Below are 20,905 nucleotides of genomic sequence, written 5' to 3'. Positions count from 1 at the left end.
ACATCAGTTTACCTACCGTTTTCCACCAAGATTTCCCATGTGTTTGATTACCAAGTATTCCACAAAATTTACGAATGTAGATATTTTTCGCACTACGTATTAAACTTACACATTTGTTCCTGACTCTTTTATACTTACTCCAATCCTCCACAGTTCCTGATCTCTTGGCTAATCTGAATAATCTTTTCCTTTTCCGACATAATTTACGAATTTCACTGGACATCCATGGGGGTTCTCTGGTGCGTATTGTTACTAATTTGTTAGGAAATACATTCCTTAGCAGTAGAATTGACGATTCACTCGATAAACTTTGCGGTGCGCAGTGGTTTTTCACTCTAGATCTGTCGTCCGGATATTGGCAAATTGCCATGGATCCCGCCGATAAACCAAAACCGCTTTCGTGACAAGAAAGGGCCTTTTTCAGTTTACAGTGTTGCCGTTCGATGCATGCAATGCCCCCGTAACATTTGAGCGGCTGATGGAGGTAGTGATGGCCGGATTGCAATGGGAAGTGTGTCTCATTTACTTGGACGACATAATTGTACATGGGAAAACATTTACAGAATGCATGGATAACATGAGAAAAGTTTTTGATCGCCTAGGCAAAGCTGGATTGAAGCTGAAACCCCGGAAGTGCACTCTCTTTTCCCAAAAGGTATCGTTTTTGGGACACATTGTGTCAAGCAACGGGATAGAGACGGATCCGGATAAAACGGCCAAAGTTAGCAAGTTGCCAGTGCCAACAAATGCGGCCGAAGTGCGAAGTTTTCTTGGCCTCTGCAGTTATTACAGGAAGTTCATTGATAACTTCGCGCAAATAGCGGCGCCACTACACAAACTAACTGCAAAAACGGAAAAGTGTAGCTGGACAAACGAACGACAAAGCGCGTTTGAAGTGCTCAAAAGAAAACTCACGTCTACTCCCATACTAGCGCATCCATATTTCGAGTTGCCGTTCATTCTCGATACAGACGCGAGTAATTCGAGTATCGGTGCAGTTTTGTCACAGGTACAAAATAACCGCGAACGGGTGATCTGTTATGGAAGCAGAACATTGTCAAAGAGTGAAAAGCGTTACTGTGTAACACCCAAAGAATTTTTCGCTGTTGTGCATTTTATGCGATATTATCGATACTATTGCCTATTTGACAAGCAAACGGTTTTTGGTGAGAACAGATCCCAGCGCGCTCCGTTGGTTAATAAAAAAGAAGGAACCAGAGGGAAAAACGGCAAGGTGGATAGAAACGTTGTCTACATTCGAATTCGACATTCAGCACAGACCTGGTAAACAGCACGGAAATGCAGATGGACTTAGCCGAGTACCGTGCCCTCAGTGCGACCAGAAAGCGGGAAAAGGTGGTGGAAAGTCAAAGCACGTACGTGCTGCAACCGGTGACCAGGACAATCAACTAGGAAAAACGTCTATCGAACACGACCAAGAAAAGGACAAGGCACTTTCAGCACTCAAATCTTGGATAAAGAATAGAAAACGGCCGGAATGGAAGGAAATGAGCGGGGAAGAAAACGAATTGAAGTCATACTGGGCGCAGTTTGACAGATTCCAGTTGAGAGATGGAGTCGTATGTCGGTCGTGGAATGATACCAAGAAGAAGACGTTGTCTTGGCAAACTGTAGTGCCACGACATTTGCGAGTTTCCGTTCTAAAGCAAATACACGACAAGAGGAGTGGGGTCATTTGGGAATACGCAGAAGCTTAAAGAAGGTGCGACAAAAGTACTACTGGCCTGGACTTCAAAAGGACGTACGACAGTGGATAATTAGTTGCGAAAAGTGTGCAAGAGATAAGCATCCTAATCAGACGCGAAGGGCTCCGATGCAGCTGGCACAAAGCGGCATGTCAATGGAACGCATCGCTCAGGACATCACAGGGCCATTGCCACTAATGGACGACGGGAATCGGTAGTAATCGGTGATAACTTTACGAAATGGACAGAGGCCTTTGCAATGCCAAATCAAGAGGCTATGACCGTGGAAAATATATTGGTGGAAGAGGTAATTAGCAGATTCGGAGCTCCAACATACATACACACTGATCAAGGACGCCAGTTTGAAAGCGCCTTATTCAAACAGATTTGCTAAGCATGCAGAAAACTCGGACGACACCATACCACCCACAGAGCGACGGAATGGTAGAACGGTTTAACAGGACACTGACAGAGATGCTAAAGTCGTTTGTGAATGAAAATCAAACCGACTGGGATATACAATTGCCGTATTTGATGATGGCATATAGGTCATCGGTGCATGCTTCCACAAACTTCATTCCAAACTATCTCATGTTGGGCCGGGGAATTTCTATGCCGTTGGACGTGATGATGGGAAGGTTACCGGACGAGAATGGAACGAATGTTGGACAGTGGGTTACCTTTATCCAGCAGTCACTGCAACAGGTATATACCTACTTCCGCGAGTTTACTCAAGCGTCCGCTTTGCGTCAAAAACGGTATTACGATCGCAGATCGATGGGTATAAAGCTTAAACCAAAGGATCAAGTATGGGTTTATTTTCCACCTGTTAAACCTGGCACAAGTCCGAAATTGACATCGTTTTGGCGCGGTCCTTTCATCGTGACAACGACTGTGTCCTATGTGACGTACGAACTTTGTCCAATTGGTGGCGACCGAAAGCATATAGTACACGTTGACCGGTTGAAACCGTGTCGGGAGAGAAGCGGTGATTTTGATGTCGTAGCAGAATCCGCGGAAAGTGATGACGAAGTAGACGCAGAGCCCGAAGAACAGTTATCGCTGGAATTGATCAAAATTCCTCGACCTGATGCAGGCGATATTGATCAGTTGGAAAATATAGGGAGTACAGCTCTTGGTAATACGCGACCCCGACGTGCGCGAGTACATCCAAAGAAGTTTCAAGACTTTTATATGTACAAAGTCTCCCAGCATTACCAAAGAAATATTTCTGTTCATTGCAGAGTATGGGAGGACACAGACCAGCGAGACTGTATTGCTATGCCTGTAAAATAACTTTTGCGGATATGAGATGCCTCCAAATGCACATTGTGCATTGCTCTGTTGCAAGGGAGAGCCAATATGAAGAATATGTACCAAAGGATAGAAATAGGGGAAGAAGTAGGTCGCCACGACGATATCCGTGCAAACAACGTGACCGGACCTGTGGTCGGAAAGCTGACTTGGAAAGGCACAGGAAACGATTCCACAGTGACCCCACAGAGCGGAAGCCGACTCGACCACAGAAACCGGCTAAGAAGTCTAAAGCCTCACAGTCACAAGCAGAATCGCCAGCGGCATCACCAGCAGCTTTTCCAGCAACACCACCAGTCACAGCGGCAGCCGGGAGTGAGGAACAGGTGGACGTATCTCCACTTGGCTGTGTTCGGAAAATATCGACCGTGATCACGAATGCGGATACGGAACTAGGACCAGATCCAGACGTGTCATTGACTGTTGCCACACGCCAGTGCTCGATAGAGTCCCTTATGTCGCCAATTTCGACCAGCTCGCCGAAGAAGACTATATCCGCAAACACACCGACAAAGGCTTAGATTACAGGGGAACAGAAGGACGAGGACGATACCGGAAATTCCATCATTCGGTGCATTGGCTCCGGCATGATGGAATTTCCGGCGTGCAGTGTAACTTCTGGATTAAGCACCACAGGCGGGAAGAGTCAACGGTCAGAACCAGCGTCGTTGATGGGGAGACTATACAGAGGTCCAGTGTTCCTGTAATTACTTGGGACGAGTACGAAGAGATTGCCTGATACTGGCGGCGGATGTCATTTGAGTTGTTCTAATTAACGCGGAACGCGCACGATTTATGGACACTCATTTTTTTTCATTTAATTTTGTGTGAATGTTTAATTAACTGTAAGTAGCGTGGATGTGGCTACGAGGTTGTTATGAATGTGTTCGTGAGTAATATGAGAATATGTTAATGGTAAAAGGCAATGTGCTGATTTGTGCAAGACTGATTGATTTGTTTGGTTTGTATAATTGTATAATTTTATGAAATTAGAATTGTGGGCATCTTAAGCTCTTTTTGTTGAATGCTCGTCTGTGGTATATAGTACTACTGTAGAGCTAAGTCGTACTGTAGAGTTGGCCGAGACGTCCAACACGGAGGCGTGGGTAATGTAATGTTTTGTAATATAATTTGTTTTATTTACAATATCTATTGCTTAATTGTATTTATGTCGTTATCTGTACACTTGACAATTGTTCCTTACTCGTGTAGAATTTACCTGTAGTCATTTGTGCGTGTCGTATTGTATTGTAGACTGTGAATTAGATTCACTGACGAAGCACGTGCAATGTAACCATGTGTAGCATACCTGTGGAGTTATACGGGAGTACGACCTTATTGGTCAGGTTACACTCGGGTATATAAGGTCGGGGTACCAGTAATACGCGCCCTTCTCTCTTCTGCTGGAGTTGAACTGGACAGACGTTACAAATGGTGAGGATTGGTATAATGACAGAGCATCTTGTAACTCAGTGAGGGGAATGCTACCATCACCAGAGGTCTGGGATCGCCGCTAATAACAGAACATGGATTTGACGCGGACGCCGGAAAGTTGTGGGCGTAAGGTTGCCAGGGCGCCGGTGACGGTACTGCGGGACGGGCGAGGGCAGACAGACGACTGTAACGCAGTTGCGTTCCGCTCGTTTATTTTTGGACTCATTCCGGAAAATTGTAACATCCGGTTACGTAAGATACCCGTGCTGCTGTGGGGTCAATCACTTTTTCGTCCGGGTGTCAGCAGGGTAAGTGGTGTTGACTTTTAATCTGTGAAATTAGTTAGATAACCGTCGCCCATCCTTTCCTAAATTTCATATTAATTTGTCTGCTGGATATTATTTGCCACTATCGTACATGTATTTTTATTTTCACGTGTAGTATTTTGATGTATTTTCGATGTATAGAACTTTGTTTAATTTGAGTCTCGTGTGCCGGTGTCATGTCGGAAGTCAGGTTGTTGCTTGAAGGAGTTATTCCATTTTGAGAGCACTCGCGGAGTGGCTAGTGAATATTTCCGCCTCTCGGGCTGTTTCTATACCGGTTAAGCGAGGGATGGTTGTTGGTAACCTCGCAAGTAGATACGGGAGAAAAGACGGGTGGTTAGCAAATGTGTATTCTGACCGGACATGCCACGTGCTTGAGACTCGGGGTAAACTACATTTATTTCATTTATATGGTTAGTTGTGATTAAACGATGGTTGGCATATGTTTTAGGCTAGACGTATATTTACCGGAGATGTTTTCAATGGAAATTTCACTAATCGATTATTGAATTTAACAATTGATTATCGCTGTATTTTGGTAATTTCGATTAATTTTCGATTATAATCGATAATCGGCCCACCACTAGTGCTTGAGGCCTAATTATCAATGCTAAACACATTTATGCATTGTTTTATACTGGGCCTAAGAAATGCTGCCAGGGAAAAAACAAAAAAACTAAAATATTGTTTTACATTATTCATAAGAAATGCTGAATCATGTAAACTGGCAAATATAATGGGAGAGCATGTTTTATATTAGGCATAAGAAATGCTGAATCATGTAAATTGGCAACTATAATGGGCGAGCAACTCTGATGTAAAATCATAATTTGGAAGAAAATTTATGTAAAAACATGCAAGGATGAAAACATACAAGGATGTTGAGTATGTCCACTATACAGAATTGTGTAATCCGAAATGACACCTTGAACTAGATTATTCCCAGGAGCTTGAAAGAAACACTGTATACGAAGCAGTTGAACTTTTAAAATTTAACATTCTCTGAATAGACATTTTCTGGAAAGTTTGTCATTTTGTACAATTTTTGATGATCATGACTTAGGGTGCTATGATCACCCCTGTACTAATTGCCTGTAAAACTAACTTTGTCCTTGTAGATTGACAATACAAAGGAAATATAGGTATAATTATTGATCAAGAATTGATATTGTGTTAACTACAATGCATTAGAATCTAATTTAAATGATACAAATGTATATGTGTTGATATAACTAAAATTGTGTGGTTGTAAAACCTGATTGAAGGGAGTCGCCTCCATTTTCTTTCAATATGTTGTACCAGTTGTTACCTGGTGTATTTTTGTGGAAAATGAAATGTATCTTTGGCCAGTGAGGAAATTCTTCTCTTGTGAATTTAATTTTGTTTTCCTGGTAAGCAGTTAGGTAACATGTTGATGTGGCAACTGATGTCCAGCTTTTTCACCTAGATTATCTCCCTTTGGCTGTTTGTAAATTATCTCCCTTTTGACTGTTACCGGCTACGGGTCGTAGCCTATTCAGGTGGTTGGGGGGTATGTAACGCAGTTGCGTTCCGCTCGTTTATTTTTGGACTCATTCCGGAAAATTGTAACATCCGGTTACGTAAGATACCCGTGCTGCTGTGGGGTCAATCACTTTTTCGTCCGGGTGTCAGCAGGGTAAGTGGTGTTGACTTTTAATCTGTGAAATTAGTTAGATAACCGTCGCCCATCCTTTCCTAAATTTCATATTAATTTGTCTGCTGGATATTATTTGCCACTATCGTACATGTATTTTTATTTTCACGTGTAGTATTTTGATGTATTTTCGATGTATAGAACTTTGTTTAATTTGAGTCTCGTGTGCCGGTGTCATGTCGGAAGTCAGGTTGTTGCTTGAAGGAGTTATTCCATTTTGAGAGCACTCGCGGAGTGGCTAGTGAATATTTCCGCCTCTCGGGCTGTTTCTATACCGGTTAAGCGAGGGATGGTTGTTGGTAACCTCGCAAGTAGATACGGGAGAAAAGACGGGTGGTTAGCAAATGTGTATTCTGACCGGACATGCCACGTGCTTGAGACTCGGGGTAAACTACATTTATTTCATTTATATGGTTAGTTGTGATTAAACGATGGTTGGCATATGTTTTAGGCTAGACGTATATAATTGTGAATTCCTCACTGTGCCTCACGGGTATTATTTTGGTACTTTGTTATTTTTACACATGTTAATAAATTGTTGAACTTTATATGACGAGTCTATTTTCTTTCTCACCAGTTTACTAAATATTGTCTATTGCCTGAAAATTCATTTGTATTTGGAATCTGCAAGCGAAAGCGGCAGTCGAACCCTGGGCAAAAACTTGGTAGCAGTCCGACACACGTGGCACCCCTGCGGTACACGTGCTGCGCGTTACACGACAACGGTGATGTTGATACCTCCTCACTGAGTTGCGTATTACATTTTATAGCAATATCAATTGGCACTGTTATTAACGCCGGCGTAACGCCCGCGAACGCCAATATTACGCCAGTTAGTGCAGGACGCATTTTCGACCAAATATATTTATATTCCCAAGAGCCGTACTCCCAATATTATTGTAGTGTGTGTCGTTGAAATGTCCAAAGAAGTAAATAAATTTATGTGCGTAGACAACTGTTTTTGTTCGATATATACATGTAATTAATTAAGACTACTAGAAACGCCAACTTGGCAGGGAGACGCCTCGAGGAGCGGCAAAAGACCTCAAAATATCTAACCGGAAACGGAGGGCAATCCTTTACAACATGTATTCACCAATATCAAATAAGAAGAATATAGACATGTGCTTCGCAACTTGTGCAGCAGCCCACACTTAAGATTAACCTATCTATCATTGATACTATTTGTCTTAATTCAACATGAATGCGTGTATCATTTATATTTCAGGTACAGGTGTTTGTCATACCCGTATGAATATATGTACCGCTTGGTCATTCTACAGATTATAAAGCTATAGAAAAATCTAATGAGAATGTTGAGAAAAAATGAAATAAAACTACCATTAGGGGCTGATGGGCGGGACAAAAAGGGTTAAATTGACTGAAATTTCAAAAATCTTCTCAAGACACAAATAAGGTAGAATCAAATACTCTTCATAGATGGAAGGGTCCTAAAATGCTTACCCAAGGTGATAAGTGTAGCGTTGTGTAGTTCAACCGTGCGTATCCGATGATGATGTAGATGATATATCTGATAACCTTTGAAGTTGTATAAATTGTTTGTTCAGGACAATTTTCTATAATGTTTCTGACGATTCCTTTCGGCAATAGAAATTTAAATAAACAACGACATTGTAAGACAGTAATAACTGAATATTTTCATTTTATAGCATACACCATTAATAAAAACCATAAGACTTAGTTAATTAGGTAAGCACTCAAAATTGTAAACTAATAAATTCTTTTAATATTTAACGAGAACATCATCAAGGCGATCATTCGTCTCCGTATCTATTTTTACTTAAGTCAGAGAAATATAATATTCCGCTTTCAAATATAGTCTAGAAGAATCGTAACATCGATAGCAAGTATTGTTGGCTTAAAAGCTATCATTATTCCGACATGTAACCACTTATTTATCTCTCTTCCTTCTCTAGGAGGCCACGATTGCCGTGTGGTTAAGGTGTTCCGACACTTAATCACTAGCCCTCCACCTCTTGGTTACGAGCTCGAAACCTACGTGTGGCAGTTTCCAGGTACTGGCACGTCCTTAAAGCTGACAGTACAAGTTAAAAGGTTTCACTTTAAAATAAAAAAGTCATATTATTTTTGAAATGGTTTGGAGATGTTCCTGTGGTAAAAAAATATCTTCCGGTGACCGTTTCCATGGAATAGGCAGACATTTTAGTTTAAGTCTTCTTGGATACGAGACTGTGAACCAGTGACTATAAAAGCACAGTACCCGTAAAACCGGTTCCCATTCTAACATTGCACGCTTGACGTGCAGCTATATGCGCTAAGTATTGTAAACACACTCAACCCGATAATCCTCCTCTCAAAATAAAGATTTTTGTTTTATCTCAAAACGAAAGATTGTTTTAACTTGCGTTATCAGCTTTAAATGACCCTGGCTGTTAATAGGACGTTAAACAAAATAAAACAAAATCAAATCATTCCCTAATCCAGTTATGATGTAGAGATTGAACATTAAAGAAAGAGGACCGAACAAAATGATTAACATATTAACTAATAGTCTAAAATCGCGAAATTGAAAAGATTGTTGACAACTGATCAAAAATATTTAAATCCATATCTTGGACGCTATCTGTAAATAAAGTGATGACAAAGAAAATATCATCATGCAAAAAATGTATCAAAACATGAAAAGTATCATTCTTTAGCTTATATATATATTCAACAGTCAAACCTTAACCAAAATATATTCCATTACTTTAATGTTGATGTGAGATTAGTGAATTGGTACTATCCTGGGGACGTAGACTAAGAATTCGGACAAGCTAAAAACTGTTTCTATAACTATCGGTTGAGCGTCTCATACTAGTAGAATTTCTTTTACGCTGAACACGGGTAACAACCACTTGCTTATCGCCCTTCTAGGAGGAAACTGCAACTACATTTCCAGGTGTTCATCAATTTTGAGTGGAATTTTTTCGTTCTTCAGGTCAAGCGCACTTTTCAATTCTGGGTACCCAAGTAGCTGATAAACATCAGAGCATGCTTTGTTGGTTTGTTTGAAGACACTAGGGTGGATGTTTTGTCTCCAAGCCCTTGCAGTTTTTGTAGAATTATATCTAAGAGTACTGCCCGGATCCCCTTGTGTGGAGGAGGCAATCCTGTTGGTCAGAAGAAATTTGTCCTCTGCAGTAACTTGATAGCCTACAAAATTGTATTTTTTTTCAATGCTTGCTTGAAAAAACAAGCAACATTTAATTTACTTTGATGTTTATGCAGTGCTACAGGCACCAAATAAAGTTTCCTTTTACGACACCATAGCCCTACAGTAGATTGACATAGGGGTTGACTAGATTTTTTCCTGTGTTATCATACCTCGGAAGATATATACTGCTATCTATTGCCGCAATGAATATGAAAAAAATCCATTCAATCGATATATTTACAATAGGGTGATTTGAAATAAGAATATAAACATCATAATTATTTTAAAGAGTTTTAACTTTTGATAGCTACGAAAAGATGAAAAATTAATGGAACAGCCGGTGATCCCGCCAATGAGCCATGCCATCGTTTACCGTGTCCGTCTTCAGTTTCCCGCAATTTTCTTAAAACAAAAAGGCACCAAATAACATCAAATACAATAATTCATATTAAATTGAATTTATTTTATGTGAAAAGATTGTAACGAAAAAACAATTACGGAAATGAAACAATGCCTATTTCTCTGGCACATCAATATCCCACTGATGAAATGTGTGAAATTAGCACGTGAAACGATGTTTTCATATTGTATTCATAATGTTTTTATAGTCAAACGTTTGTTGTATTTACTGTATGTTCATATAAAGAATCAACACAGAATGTAATCCATTTTCTTGGTGTTTCTTTGGAGTTTGAGTATGATATACCAGGTGTCTCCGGTTGTGGTAGGTCAGACATTGCTGCTGTCTCCAGTTCAGGCATGTTACCGGTAAATATGGACGATACAAAGCATCCTATTTACATTGAGTATATAGAGGTTATCTAACAGTGTCTTCAGTAATACCAAATATATTTCACGAGTGGGGCTAATATTTTGATATTTTTCACGAGTGCGCAGCACGAGTGAAAAATATAAAAAAAAATATTAGCCACACGAGTGAAATATATTTGGTTTTACTGAAGACACTGTTAGATATTCCGTTTATTACATTTTTTATCAACGAAAACCCTACCCCGTATGCTAACTACAACTACAGCGATAATTTGTAAACGAAAAAAGTAGTCTCCCCTGTCTAGGTGCTGACATACACAATTTTTGATATTTCACTGGTAAAAATGTAATAAATCATTATCTGCTATATCGAATGTTTCATCAGGGTCAATGCTATCAGGTATTTCCATCATGAAATGTCCGTGCATCTTTTCATCATGACAGACGTAAAGTTGGCGTTGATGTCACGTCTCGCAGACGACAGAGTTTATGATAATATAACATGATAATTGCAACTTATCTTTAATCATATTTCCATCTGCAATACAAAAAAAAAGGTTACTGGAATAGATTTTGATAATTTGTCGCCCCAACGTGAGTTTATTGTAAGCTTAGCTATCGTTTGTTTACATTCACGTTCTTATTATTCGTTTCGGTTCTTGTCTTGGAACCGAGTCAGACTTTAGACGATTCTAACATTGACAATGTAGCACACATGAAAATATATATCGATATATATTGGCCGATATTATTGATGCATTGTCGATATATTTGACGGAGGGCAAGGTATTTACTGGTCCGGCAATACAGTTGTAATATACGCATATTGATACATTTATATAATTATACAACCACGTATTGATGGCACATTCACGCCTTACAGGAATCGTTGTTAGTTGAGCGTGTTTGGTTAAACCATATATGCAGTGCAACATAAACAATATTATCACAGTTAAAAAACGCGACAAGACATTTAATCTGAGATTGCTATGGTTATCAGCAATGTCGTTTTACTTATCCCTTGTTATATGGAAAGTGGGTCAATAGATATCTTCCTAACTTGGAGTCCAGTTTCTCGTTAAAATGATTTTGTAGAGGTTCACTATTGTAAGGTTCTGAAGAAAGACCTGGATATTTTCCTTTGTTTCCTGCTTACATTAGCATTGATGGCTGCTCCTCAGCATATGTTCTTGGAGTCAACTTCCGGTTTTCTCGTTGCTATGATTTTGTAAAGGTTCACTATTGTAACGTCCAAAAGTACAAACTTGATAATTTCCCTTGTTTTCTGCTTACATTACCATTGACGGTTAATCCCCAGCATATGTTGGAAGGAAAGGTGGCTTGCGGATCCTCTGGTACACAGGGGTCTATCTTGAGGACTGAATCCCTTTGGCAGCCTTCGGTGACCCTCGGTGCTGTTGGGCATGGGCAGTCATCATCGTTTTCCCCCTTTCCAGCGGCTCCTTTTTAAAGTGTGGCTCGGTGATTGGCTAACTTACCCTTTTCGATCTCTCATCATGCCTAATCGATCCCTGACAGCACAAGTAAAAAGGTTTCACTTTGAAATGAAAAAGACATATCATTTTTGAAATGGTTTGGAAATGTTTCCTGTGATAAATAAATATCTTCCGGTCACTGTTTCCATTCAAGAGGCAGACATTTTAGTTGAAGTCTTCTTGGATGCTTGACTGGCGACCAGTGACCATAAAAGCGCAGTACCCGTCAAACCGGTTCCCATTCTAACATTGAACGCTTGACGTACAACTATATGCGTTGAGTATCGTAAACACACCTGACCCAACAACCCTCTTCTGAAAATAAAGATTTTTTTTTATCTCAAAACGAAAGTTTTTTTTAACTTGCGTTGTAAGCTTTAAATGACCCTGGCTGTTAATAGGACGTTAAACAAAATAAACCAAACCAAACCATCTCTAATCTCAGTTATGATGCAGAGATTGGACATTATTAAAACTTCATTTAAAAATCTTAACCTGACCGTATTAAGAGAGAAATATTTTGTAAAGATTATAAAGAAAGAGGACTGAAAAAAAAGACCAACATATTAACTAATAGTCTAAAATCGGGAAATTGAAAAGATTGTTGAAAACTAATCAAAAATATTTAAATCTATATCTTGGACGCTAACTGTAAATGAAGTGGTGACAAAGAAAATATCATCATGCAAAAAATGTATCAAAACGTGAAAAGTATCCTTCTTTAGCTAATATATATATTCAACAGTCAAACCTTAACCAAAATCTATTCCATTATTTAAATGTTGATGTGAGATTAGTAAATTGGTGCTGTCTTGGGGGGTGAAGGCTACGAATTTGAACAAGCTAAAAACTGTTCATAAAATTATCGGTTTAGCATCTTATACTAGTAGAATTCCTTACACTCTGAACACGAGTAGCAATCACTTGCTTATCGTCCTTCTAGGAGGAAACTGCAACTACATGTTCAGGTGTTCCTCAAGTTTGAGAGGAATATTTTCGTTCTTCAGGTCAAGCGCAGTTTTCAATTCTGGGTACCCAAGTAGCTTATAAACATCAGAGCACGCTTTGTTGGTTTCTTCAAAGACACTAGGGTGGATGTTTTGTCTCCAATCCCTTGCGGTTTTTGAAGAATTATATCTAAGAGTACTGCCATGATCCCCTTGTGTGGAGGAGGCAATCCTTTTGGTCAGAAGAAATTTGTCCTCTGCAGTAAACTGATAACCTACAAAATTGTATATTTTTTTCAATGTTTCTATAGGATTTTGTGCCAGGTCCTCGTAAAAAACTGTATATAATCTCCCAGGGGTAATCTCGTTTAGTTTTGATTGATTCCTGATAATCATTTCTCATTTTGTTACATAGGGACCGTGCGCCATCTTCCACAGTCTTGAGCCAAGAATGTTTATATCTTGAATTTATCACAGCTCTTGGATCTCTCAAAAGATAAACTATTTTCAGATGAGGTAATTCGGCTAAAAGCTTTGATACGAATCCGATACTAATCCTTGGAACTTTACTAACTATTGATAAATTAGTTGAGCACTGATTTACAAATTTCCTTAAGCAAATAATGCTATTTTTTGTGGTGCAATTCTTAATCATTCTTGTAGGTTCCATAGATTTAGCAACTTGCCATGGACGTAAAAGGGGCAGGTATTTTTGATTGTCACATGTGTATATCCCTCGGATAATGTCCAGTATTTGGTCATCAGTCTTGTTGTGTTTGCTGTGGAACAAAAAAAGACTTGTCAACAATTTGGTCTGGATAAAAACAAAAACAAACAAAAAACAAAACAAAACAAAAATGTTGCAAAATATTATCAGTCGTTATCATGCATCTACGATTTTCCCTAAATTATGTACATTTAAAGTGTCCGCATTCGTGTTTTGTAAATACTTAAACCATTTCATAAACATTAAAAATAGTAACATAATACAATATAAGGTCCTACTAAAATGCATATGGCCACCACTCACAGAACGATGGGTTGTCTCAAGTCACTACCATCCAGGTGACCCAATTCAGATTTCTCCGTGTAGTATTTTTTCATGAACATCAACTCAGCTCAATATCATTTTAACCCCTGAATATACAATTGTATCAACAAATTCTACGGTATTGACCCGTGTATTACTTATACTATATCATCATTTCATCATTTATAAGATACAATAAGCGTTTAAGAAGTATGAAATCCACAGTTAAAATCGCTTAAAAAAATGGTAAATTTGGCAGAAAGCTTCCATGGGTCAAAGGTCAACCAAAATTGTGAATTAAATAGCCCCGACCCCCCAAAGGCCTGAGGGGAGGGGCCAAAAAGGGTTAAATTGACTAAAATTTCAAAAATCCTTATCTCAACTCCCAGATATGGTAGAATCAAATGACGCTGGGGTCTCAAGTTTACCCATGAGGAGGGGCTAAACTTTACTATAGTTTATATAGGGAAATCACAATTCTAAATATCATTTGTTTGATTTTTATTGGAATTCATCCAATTTGGTTAACATTATCAGCATGGGATTACAGGCCGATTGCATGCACATGTTGATCCTGATTGACACCCTAGGCTGATGGGTGGGACCATAAAGTGTCAATTAAATTAACTTAAATACTTCAAAACTCATGTGTCTCTTGTTTAATAAAGAAATGGTATGAATTGGTTTTTAAATCTACTGATAAGATACTAGATAAAAACCCACCTGGAATTTGCGTCTGGGATATCGTCTTCACAAATACATATACAAAAATAAACAATTACATTTAATTACAGTGCTCATTAAATTTATTAAAATAATGCAACTAACCTGCAAGTCTCGTCAAAAAGACTACAATTCAATTCTTGCTTGAAATATGTAAATATCCCCAGCATGTGTAACGGCTCATATAGATAGAAGCTTTGATTTCTGAATCCAAGCAGCTCTCCTGTAAACGTAGTTCCGCCTCTTAAGTAGCCAATCAGCAATACGTCATACGGCTTACTGAGCGTACAGAAACAAAGAAAAAATAACACTACAGACATGGAAAAATGAAACAGTGGTTTCACTCGAAATCAATAAAACGATGGAAAATATGAACTCAAAACAACACACAACGACGACTTTAATATATAATTACATGGCGCCTTATGCCAGTCGTTGTGTCAATTAATCAGCATGTGGATGTCATTCGCTTTTTCATTAATATGCATACCTGTACAAAATGCAAAAAGACAAAAATGACACTAAACTAGCTCAAAAAGTTAACATACCTACGAAAAGCGCTCTTAATAGAATCAATGTTGGTAATTTTTGCAGATATATTTGCCATTTGTTTGATGAATGGTCCAATATCTCCCCTGTATATATATAACAGGACGAATAACAACGTCATTATACAGCCGACACCATATATCCGTATTGTTCTTAAGCTTGTATGCAACATTACTTATACTACGGTGATATGCAGTGTTACTGGTCGATGTACGTCGTGTTTGGGCGAACTTTTCTTTGAAAGAACGATGTTCCCGTGTCAAAAAGTCTCGAGAACACTCGCGGAAGGTATCGTCTCGTGTATACATGTTATATAGTCTACCCGTGCATGTAATTTATGCAACACTGCACATCAGTATGCAGCAAAGTGTTTATATTTCGGGAATGACTAAATGCGAGTCGAGATCTTTCATCTGATTACACGTTATAATTGTTCCTCCCAGCACAGACATTTCAATAATCACCAGGGCCACTAAATGTGGACCACGTTAGATGAAAAGGCTGAACTTGTTTTGACGAAGCAAAATTTCGATATGTCTAACAACGTGGTAATTCAACTGACATAAATAAAACCGCGAATTCTTTTATAACTTCTCGTCCAAACGAAAGTCAGTTGTGACTATTCAAACTCAATTCGGTTCAGTTCTATAACCCGAAACGGAACTTACTAAATGTTTATATAGTTAAAAGCAGTGTAGTAAAGCATTTCAGGAAAAAAGGATTAACCACGCTACTGGTTCATGGTTTATTTTCCTGTCATTTGAAATTCAATATCAGGCAAACTAATATTACGTCTATTTGAAAATACACAAATATTATATATATATATATATATATTCTGCATTTAATTCCATTAACCATTTTTGACACATTTTCCATATCAGATCAATTTAAACAAGTTTCATTGTCTCCATTGGTTGCAGAGGATCTACACATAGATGTGTCGTCAGCAAATAGTCTGCTCATACTAAGCATACATTTTAGCAACATATACATACATTGTATATAGGAAATAAGATAGGACCAAGTGCTGACCCCTTGGGCATTCCTGCATATAGATTTTGTGAGTTTAACTAACTAGATTTATAAACAACTCTTTGTTTTCTCTCTTATAAGTAACTTTTTTACCAATTCAAATTATTACCTGTTACGACACATTCTTTTCTAATTTAGATAATAAAACCCAATGCCAAACCCTATCAAAAGCTTTGAAAAGATCGCAAAAAATAAAGCCATCTAACAGTCGTTTTAGTTGTTCAGAGCAGGAACAATACTATGGTAAATTTCCAAAAGTTTATACTTCTGTGAAAAACTAACATACATATCTTGGTTTCTTGTTGTAATTACAATAGGTTGAAATTTTATAATATTGTCCAGAATAATCTTATTTGTATTTTCATCCTCTATTTCATGAGTGCCATAACATTTCTCCTACTATACATTTTAAGGTCGTCCTTTTTGTTTCTTAGGTCATTCATCCTTTGGTCCCTAATTTGGAACTCAATTTGCAAGGCCTCAATTTTCAGGTTTAATTTTGAATTAACCGCATCGGCAGTGTCATCTTTGGGGAATTCAAATGACTTCATGTGTAATTGGTGATGACATTCGAGGCCCCTTGAGACGCACGAAATGGACGAAGGATTACGAGATTAGTGACCGAGATTTGTTTTCCCTTTCTTTTCAAAGTATCGGGTTTTATTATAGACTTGTGTTGATTTGGTTTTGATTGACCTAGTTTTGTTCGTTTCTGCAATAATCTAGCTGGCACGCCGCTGCCGGTTTGGAACTCTTTGTCTCTCACGATGTCGATATTGCACTTTAAATCGGCTAATAGCCTGTTAATAGCGCCCCGTATATTGATGGGTGGTGTTTTGTGGTACAGCTCTGTGTCGTTTTCTTTTTGGTGTTCTTTCCTACCTTTGATGTTCATTTACCGTTTGGTCTCGCACTACAGTAAAACAAATATACCAAAGCGTCTGGATTCAACCTATCCATACTCTAGTCTGAGGAGGAAAAAGAAAAACGGGAAAAGATAGAGTGACTTGTCGAAACAGTTATCTGCTTGCTTAAAGAAGCAGGCAACATTTAATTTACTTTGATGTTTATGCAGTGCTACAGGCACCAAATGAAGTTTCACAAATCCTTTTACGACACCATAGCCCTACAGGAGACTTACAGTAGATTTACATACGGGTTGACTAGATTTTATTTCGGCGTTATTATACCTCGGAAGATATGTACTGATATCTATTGCCGCAATGAAAAAATCCATTCAATTGATTTATTTACAATAGGGTGATTTTAAATAAGAATATAAACATCATACTTATTTTAAAGAGTTTTAACTTTTGATAGCTACGAAAAGATGAAAACTTAATGGAACAGCCGGAGATCCCGACAATGAACCATGCCATCGTTTACAGTGTCCGTCTTCAGTTTCCCGCAATTTTCTCAAAACAAAAAGGCACCAAATAACATCAAATACAATAATTCGTATTAAATTAGATTTATTTTATGTGAAAAGATTGTAACGAAAAAAAAACAATTTACGGAAATGAAACAATGCCTATTTCTCTGGCATATCAATATCCCACTGATGAAATATGTGAAATTAGCACGTGAAACGATGTTTTCATATTGTATTCTTAATGTTTTTATAGTCAAACGTTTGTTGTATTTACTTGGTATGTTCATATAAAGAATCAACATAGAATGTAATCCATTTTCTTGTTGTTTCTTTGGAGTTTGGGTATGACATAACAGGTGTCTCCGGTTGTGGTAGGTCAGACATTGCTGCTGTCTCCAGTTCGGGCATGTTACCGGTAAATATGGACGATGCAAAGCATCCTATTTCAATTGAATCAAGTATATCATTATCTCCTATATCGAATGTTTCATCAAGGTCAATGCTATCAGGTATTTCCACCATGAAATCTCCGTGCATCTTTTCATCGTTGTGTTTTCTTCTATGTTTTACTAACAGTTTTTAAGAAATATAACATAATAATTTGATCCTATCTTTAATCATATTTTCATCTGCAATACAAAAAAGGTTACTGGAATAGATTTTGATAATTTTTCGCCCCAACGTGAGTTTATTGTAAGCTTAGCCATTGTTTGTTTACATTCACGTTCTTATTACTCGTTTCGCTTCATAGTCTTCGAACCGAATCAGACTTTAGACGGTTCATACATTGACAATGTAGCATATATCGATATATATTGCCCGATATTATTGATGCATTGTCGATATATTTGACGGAGGGCAAGGTATTTACTGGTCCGGCAATATAGTTGTAATATCGACTGCTGATGTTTTATTGGACGTAGGCTACGCATATAGATACATTTACATATACAACCATGTATTTATGACACATTCACGCCTTACATGAATCGTTGTTAGTTGAGCGTGTTTGGTTAAATCATATATGCAGTGCAACATAAACAATATTATCACAGTTAAAAAACGCGACAAGACATTTAATCTGAGATTGCTATGGTTATCAGCAATGTCGTTTTACTTATCCCTTGTTATGTGGAAAATGGGTCAATAGATATCTTCCTAACTTGGAGTCCAGTTTCTCGTTAAAATGATTTTGTAGAGGTTCACTATTGTAAGGTTCTGAAGAAAGACCTGGATATTTTCCTTTGTTTCCTGCTTACATTAGCATTGATGGCTGCTCCTCAGCATATGTTCTTGGAGTCAACTTCCGGTTTTCTCGTTGCTATGATTTTGTAAAGGTTCACTATTGTAACGTCCAAAAGTACAAACTTGATAATTTCCCTTGTTTTCTGCTTACATTACCATTGACGGTTAATCCCCAGCATATGTTGGAAGGAAAGGTGGCTTCCGGATCCTCTGGTACACAGGGGTCTATCTTGAGGACTGAATCCCTTTGGCAACCTTCGGTGACCCTCGGTGCTGTTGGGCATGGGCAGTCATCATCGTTTTCCCCCTTTCCAGCGGCTCCTTTTTAAAGTGTGGCTCGGTGATTGGCTAAACTTACCCTTTTCGATCTCTCATGCTTATCGATCCCTGACAGCACAAGTTAAAAGGTTTCACTTTAAACTAAAAAAGACATATCATTTTTGAAATGGTTTGGAAATGTTTCCTGTGATAAATAGATATCTTCCGGTCACCGTTTCCATGCAAGAGGCAGACATTTTAGTTGAAGTCTTCTTGGATGCTTGACTGGGGACCAGTGACCATAAAAGCGCAGTACCCGTCAAACCGGTTCCCATTCTAACATTGAACGCTTAACATGCAACTATATGCGCTGAGTATCGTAAACACACCTGACCCGACAACCCTCTTCTGAAAATAAAGATTTTTTTTTTATCTCAAAACGAAAGTTTTTTTTAACTTGCGTTGTAAGCTTTAAATGACCCTGGCTGTTAATAGGACGTTAAACAAAATAAACCAAACCAAACCATCTCTAATCTCAGTTATGATGCAGAGATTGGACATTATTAAAACTTCATTTAAAAATCTTAACCTGACCGTATTAAGAGAGAAACATTTTGTAAAGATTATAAAGAAAGAGGACTGAAAAAAATGATTAACATATTAACTAATAGTCTAAAATCGGGAAATTGAAAAGATTGTTGAAAACTAATCAAAAATATTTAAATCTATATCTTGGACGCTAACTGTAAATGAAGTGGTGACAAAGAAAATATCATCATGCAAAAAATGAATCAAAACGTGAAAAGTTTCATTCTTTAGCTAATATATATATTCAACAGTCAAACCTTAACCAAAATCTATTCCATTATTTGAATGTTGATGTGAGATTAGTAAATTGGTGCTGTCTTGGGGGTGAAGACTACGAATTTGAACAAGCTAAAAACTGTTCATATAATTATCGGTTTGGCATCTTATACTTGTAGAATTCCTTACACTCTGAACACGTGTAACAATGACTTGCTTATCGTCCTTCTAGGAGGAAACTGCAGCTACATTTCCAGGTGTTCATCAAGTTTCAGAGGAATTTTTTCGTTCTTCAGGTCAAGCGCAGGTTTCAATTCTGGATACTCAAGTAGCTGATAAACATCAGAGCACGCTTTGTTGGTTTGTTCAAAGACACTTGGGTGGATGTTTTGTCTCCAAGCCCTTGCAGTTTTTGTAGAATTATATCTAAGAGTACTGCCCGGATCCCCTTGTATTGGGGAGGCAATCCTTTTGGTCAGAAGAAGTTTGTCCTCCGCAGTATCTTGATAGCCTACAAAGTTGTATATTTTTTTCAATGTTTCTATAGGATTTTGTGCCAGATCCTCGTAAAAAACTGTATATAATCTCCCAGGGTAATCTCTTTGTGTTTTCATGGATTCCTGATAATCATTTTTCATTTTGTTACATAGGGACCGTGCGCTACCTGCCACAGTCTTGACCCAAGAAAGTTTATATCTTGAATGTATCAACACCACAGCTCTTGGATCTCATCAAAGATAACTATTTTCAGATGGGAAAGGTGAAGCCATGGTCCGGGGAAAATCGAACTTTCATAGGAAAAGGGAATTTTAAAACCAAAGGGGAAAAAGCGGGGGAAAATTTTAACAAATTTTTTTTCCTGATTGCAAACGGGGCCTTTCTTTAAACTATTTTTAAAAATTTTGGCACTGTTTCCCCATTTCCTTTAAAAAATTTTGGCCCCATTTTGTTTTTTTTGGCCCCCAAAACTTTTAACATTTTGGTTCATAAAAAACCCAAAAAAACCCAAAAACAAAAAGGGCAAATATTTTCCCTTTGGGGG

General features: G+C 38.1%; 1 protein-coding gene across 1 annotated transcript; it reads left to right on the top strand.

Moving 5' to 3' along the window:
- The first annotated feature begins 2,147 nt into the window (after positions 1-2,147).
- On the top strand, positions 2,148-3,002 carry LOC117332943. The gene has a single exon (XM_033892024.1). The coding sequence runs from the start codon at positions 2,148-2,150 to the stop codon at positions 3,000-3,002; it is 855 nt and encodes a 284-aa protein (XP_033747915.1).
- The last annotated feature ends 17,903 nt before the right edge of the window (positions 3,003-20,905 follow it).

This window comes from Pecten maximus, chromosome 8, assembly GCF_902652985.1.
Source record: "Pecten maximus chromosome 8, xPecMax1.1, whole genome shotgun sequence".
Classification (NCBI taxonomy): Eukaryota; Metazoa; Mollusca; class Bivalvia; order Pectinida; family Pectinidae; genus Pecten; species Pecten maximus.
This window is presented reverse-complemented; position numbering and strand designations above follow the sequence as displayed.